At 42.2% G+C, this 5527-nt stretch overlaps 1 protein-coding gene across 1 annotated transcript; it reads right to left on the bottom strand.

Annotated features, from left to right (window-relative positions):
- Window positions 1-640: 640 nt before the first annotated feature.
- Window positions 641-3633, bottom strand: LOC119961634 (gamma-crystallin S-1-like). Its single transcript, XM_038788925.1, has 3 exons — window positions 3558-3633; window positions 3225-3467; window positions 641-971 (listed from the first exon to the last, which is right to left on the bottom strand). Exons 1-3 carry the CDS (start codon window positions 3564-3566, stop codon window positions 696-698), a joined length of 528 nt encoding a protein of 175 aa, XP_038644853.1. The 5' UTR covers window positions 3567-3633; the 3' UTR covers window positions 641-695.
- Window positions 3634-5527: the final 1894 nt, after the last annotated feature.

The following is a 5527-nucleotide window of genomic DNA, read 5'->3' as shown; positions in this document are numbered from 1 at the left end:
CCGTTGAGCCCAATTTGGTCTGAAGATCTCCCCACGCTGGTTCTGATCTTATATCAGTCTCGAGTTTCGCCCCATCATCTGTCATGGCCTCTCCCGAAGAGCCATCACCTGATACCTTGGTACTAACCCCACTAAATTTATGAGTACCAAACATTGCTTCCTGTTCACCATGTCAGCATTCTTAATAGTTGTCCTTCCTCTTTTATTGTACCCCCTCCATTCAAAGCTACCTTCATCATTCCTGTATTTAGCACTACAGATTCATTGGTGGAATACCAGAGGGAGGCAGGCTCAGTGGGCAGAAGCACAGCAGCCCAAAGGAAGCTGGAAGCATTCCATAGCGGAGGAAGTTATAGTTAGGAAAAAGATGCCTACAGGTGCCATATGAATGAAATGATGTCCTATTGACCACGCAAACCTCAGCAAGATCAGCAGCCCATAGTACAATCGGCCTGTTTATATGCTTTCTGGAACGTTCTTAGTTCAACAGTTTTCTGCCTTTCTATTTCTATTTACTCACTTTAATGACAATAATACAGCTGAGAAGATTGTGGTAAAATACTCACTTTGAGTATACCAAATAACAGTGCTGTTCGGGATCATTGCTATGAGGATCCAAAAATAAGCAAGTAAAATACAATGAAAGTGTAACGCAAGGTATTTTATTATGTTCACAGATGTTTTATAATAACAGGCTAGAAATCCCTCATGCGTCTGAAAGATCCGATAGTTGAGTTGTAGCCGCCCCAGTCACTGTATCTCTTGTATTCACCGGGTCTCATGAAGTACTGTCGGCCTCTGTAGTTGGGATGTTCATAGAAGGTCCAGTAACCGTCCATCACATGGCAGGAGTGGATGTCACGGTAACGGAAACGATCGTAGACAGATGGACAGTCATCCATGAATTCCATCATCTGTCCTCCAAAGTCAGGCCTCTCGTAAATCTTCATTCTGTAGTTTCCATCTCGGTACTGTGATAGAGATAAGATTAAACTATAATATACATTTTTTATGTATCGTAAAACAGAAACATTGTAAAGGAAGGAGTAGAATGGAGCCCAGATGATGACAACAACAAAGAGAGCAAAGCTGAGATAATTTATGAACATTGATTCAATAGGTTGATTATGTTTGAGCCTGTTTCTCTGAGTGGGAGCAGATTTATCTTTCCTATAAAGTATTTAAAATTAAAAGAACACAAATGAGGTGAGTACAAATATATCTGTAAATATTTTGTAGCCAGTCATTTTGTGACTATCCATATATAACTTTATTACATTCTGCACTGTTAATGTGCCAACTTGGTGTTCAGTGGTGACTATCTGAGTGCAAATAAACATTCACAATTATATCCTGAATATTCATATGTTTTGCATCAAGCTGTCATCATAAGACACCAAGAGCTAAAAGTTCTGAAAAAGAATCCTGCATGATCAAAATCTTTTTCTTTGTTCCTCTCTTCACAGATACGAGCCGACCTGCAAAGCATTTCCAGCTCTTCTGTTTTTATAGGAAAATAGGAATGAGGAGTATAAGTAGGCATTTCAGCCCTTCGAGCCTGCTCCACCATTCAAACAGGTCATGGCTGATCTCTTTCTGGTCTCAAATCCACCTCCCTGCCTGTTCCCCATATCTCTTTAACCATTTTTAAAATCAGAAATATATCTATCTTGGTTTCATATACCTATCTCACTCTTGAACAGGTTATGGCTGATCTCTTTCTGGTCTCAAATCCACCTCCCTGCCTGTTCCCCATGTTCATATATCTATATCCCTCTTGAAACCATTTAATGATTCAGATTCCACCGCACTATGGGGCAGCAAGCTCCACAAATTCACCACCTTCTGCGAGAAGTAGTTCCTCCTCATCTCAGTTTTATATCTACCGCCACTCAACCTATATCTGTGACCTCTCATTCTTGATTGCCCTACAAGGGGGAACATTTAGTCTACATTTACTTTATCATTCCCTCTCAGTACTTTATATACCTCAATCAGCTCTCCTCTCATTCTCTAAACTCCAGCGACTATAAGCCAAAACTGTTCAACCTCTCCTCATACGTCAACCTCTTCATCCCCGGAATCAACATGGTGAAACTCTTCTGAACAGCCTCCAATGCCCCCACATCCTTCCTCAAATAAGGAGACCAAAATTGGATGCAATACTCCAAGTGTATCCTCACCAACACCCTATACAATTGGAATACACCACCCGATTTTTATACTCCAGTCCTGTTGCAATAAACGCTATAATTCCATTTGCCGTTTTTATTACATGCTGTACCTGCATACTGACTTTCTGAGATTCATGAACAAAGACACCCAGATCCTTCTGCCCAGATTCATTTTGAATCTGCTTTCCATTTCGATAATAATTTTTCTTTCTATTTTCATAACCAAAGTGGATACCCTCACACTTATCCACGTTAAACTCCATCTGCCAATTTTTGGCTAATTCTCTTAGCCGATCTATTCGTCTGTGAACTCTTTATCTTCTCTTCACCATCTGCTTTCCACCTAGTTTAGTATCATCTGCAAATTCTGCTATGTTTGCAGATCATTTATATGGATTGTAAACAGTTGAAGTCAGAGGACTTCAACTGTGGCACCCCGCTAGTTACAGTTTCCCAGCCAGAGAAGGACCCATCTATCCCAAACCTCTGCTTCCTGTCAGTCAGCCAATCCTCAATCCAATTTAGTACTCAATCCCCAATCCCCTGCGATCTCACCTTCTGGATCAGTCTATTATGTGGCAGCTTCACAAATGCCTTCTTGAAGCCTAGGTATACCACATCCACAAGCTCCCCATTATCTAACTTGCTGGTTACATCTTCAAAGAACTTTGTCAAGCACAACTTACCCTTCATAAAACCATGCTGACAATTTCAGATTTCCAGCATGCCAAGTATTTTGCTTTTATTTACTCCCTGCAACTAACTTCCCAGTTTGTGTACCTATTGATTTACAACCAAACTGCATAACTTAACAGCAGCTGTAAAATTACAGGAGCTGTTACTAACTTCTGCAGTGACAGAAAGACATATCAGTAGATTAGGAAATTAGGCTGGATAAGTGGCAGGCAGACAACACATTACCTGTTAACCACCACTGCCTAAAGCTAAAATCAGACCTGTATATTTCAGACAAACTCAAATGTTGAGCACACTGATCATTTTCTCAGTGTCAGTTTGATTAGAACATACAAACCACCAAAGGCAACTTACATGTGGGTAGGAGCGACATGACCTGATGTTGTCATTGAATCCCATCCAGCGTTGGTAGTCAGGATATTCTCCCCTGCTCAGAACATACTGGTATCCCATGTAATTGGGTTTCTCATACATCACCCACCAGTCACTCTCAACACGGACGGAGTTACAGCGGCTGAAGTAAGGGGACAGGTCAGCACAGTCACTGCTGCACTCATAGTGCCGACCCTGGAAGTTCCTGTCCTCGTAAAAGATGATCTGTGGAAAAAGTCACAGGTTTATTCATTAATAATTTTTCAAACACAGCATAAGAATTCCAATCCAATACATAAACTGATTTATCCTTGCCTTCCCCATTTTGAACTCAGAGTTTTAGCTGAGTAACTGACTATGTTTCACCACTTCACACAGTTTGGTATTTATATGTTGGACAGAATTGCCTCCCTGGACTGTACTTTTGTTATTTTAATGATTGCAATAGTTTGAACTCAGCACAAAGGCAGCAAAACACACGTCACATACACACATTGAAAAGAAAACAATTTTAAAGCACCTATGTAACAGTGAATGTCTTTTGCCTCAATGTCATTTTAATTGTGTGGAGAAGGCAACAATTCATTGGAATCCATTGTGTTCTGGGCGTTCTGGGTATTGTACAACTACTGAAATTCCCAAACAGTTGTCATTTCACATTCAAATAGGTGTTGTAGAGTCATAAATGTCTACAGCACAAAGGAAATCCCTCGGCCCATCGGGCCTGCACCAGTCAAATGTGTGTGTTTTCAATAGTTCACTGTAATGTCATAAAATTATAGAATGTCAGGGAGACCCTACAGTGCAGGTGGTGGGCATTCAGCCATCGAGTCTGCACTGATCCTCCGAAAGAGCACCTTAACCTTGGCCCACTCCCCCGCCCTATCCAGCAACCCTAACTAACCTTTGGACGCTAAAGGGCAATTTAGCATGGCCAATTCACCTAACCTGCACATCTTTGGACAGTGGGAAGAAACCGAAGCACCCGGCGGCAACCCACGCAGACACGGGGACGACGTGCAAACTCCACACAGACAGTCAACCAAGGCCGGAATCTAACCCGGCTCACAGGTGCTAACCACTGTGCCACTGTGCTGTCTGAGTCATGACCCGAGTCGAGTCCAAAACTGGTCAAGATACAGATGTACATTTCCAGAACAATTTGCTTGAATTACAGTGCATGTATAACTGCCAGGGTACTTAGATTCTAGATTGTGCTCCAACACCCATGATATGTTATCACTGCATGTACCTATTTCATGACATTGCAACTGCAATGTTGGGGGGTGGTATTTATTTCATATTTTAAAGACTGTCCTTTTCCTTCCATTCTATCTTTCATTTTGTTCTAAGTTTCAGGTTAGCTGAAGTCACCTTGGAACAGAAGTAAACAGAAAAATAGCAAGACAGATGGGAGTTGGGGTCAAAACCAATAGTAGTGGGGCGAAAGTCATATTTAAAATGCATGTACTTAGAGAGCAGAGCTGGAGTCTTCAATTGTTACTTTAAAAAATCAGTGGCGAAGGAAAAAGGCTCGGGATGTCTCTGTTCACGAGATACAAATCTACTGATATCAAATACATGACAAAATCACATATTCTTTCACCAAAGCTGACATTCTGAAGCTCAGTGTAGGCAAAGTGAGTGAATTATTCAATCATTTGTTGTAGGAGAGGTTATTGTAACGTTTAATGGTTTCTTTCATTTATGTTTAATTGGCTTGACTGGTTCATTGATCCTTATACACTTGCGTGATTGTTTAAACCTCTGGGTGGAGCAAGATGGCTGCCACCATTGAATGTTCTGGAAAGGATCTAGGATCAAAAAAAGATCACGGGCGGGATTCTCCCTCCAGCGATGCCGGAATCGTGAATCTCTATCAGTCGATAATTGAGATCCGCACTGGGCATTTAACGAATCGCCATGCTCCGACGTCTCTATGCGGCATGAAAGCGGTCCACACTGGGTGCCAGCGTGGGCATGTAAATTGTACAGTAATGGCCATTAGCATATCATGAACGGGCCTGACGTGGTATTCTCCACACAATTCTCCGCCTCTGCCAAGCGGAATTGACGACAGCGCAGTTCACTTGTTCTACTTAAAATTGGGAACAGGCGCTGTGGGCGATGTGGGAGAGAGAAGGTAAGCCAAGTTACTAAAGGCTCAATGGTGAACTGCTAATTGGGCAGCTGGCCAGGAATGTCTGCCCAGACTGGGGGGGAGTAGCAGGGAGCGACCATGCGAACGGCCCTGAGATCGGCGTGTCCCCCTATGACTGGAGTGT

Source organism: Scyliorhinus canicula, chromosome 2 (genome assembly GCF_902713615.1).
Source record: "Scyliorhinus canicula chromosome 2, sScyCan1.1, whole genome shotgun sequence".
In the NCBI taxonomy this organism is placed as follows: domain Eukaryota; kingdom Metazoa; phylum Chordata; class Chondrichthyes; order Carcharhiniformes; family Scyliorhinidae; genus Scyliorhinus; species Scyliorhinus canicula.
This window is presented reverse-complemented; position numbering and strand designations above follow the sequence as displayed.

Coding starts and splice junctions, on each gene's coding strand:
- LOC119961634 (XM_038788925.1), bottom strand. Junction 972..3,224: donor CATGTCGCTCCTACCCACAT/GTAAGTTGCCTT, acceptor TCTCTATCACAG/TACCGAGATGGAAACTACAG.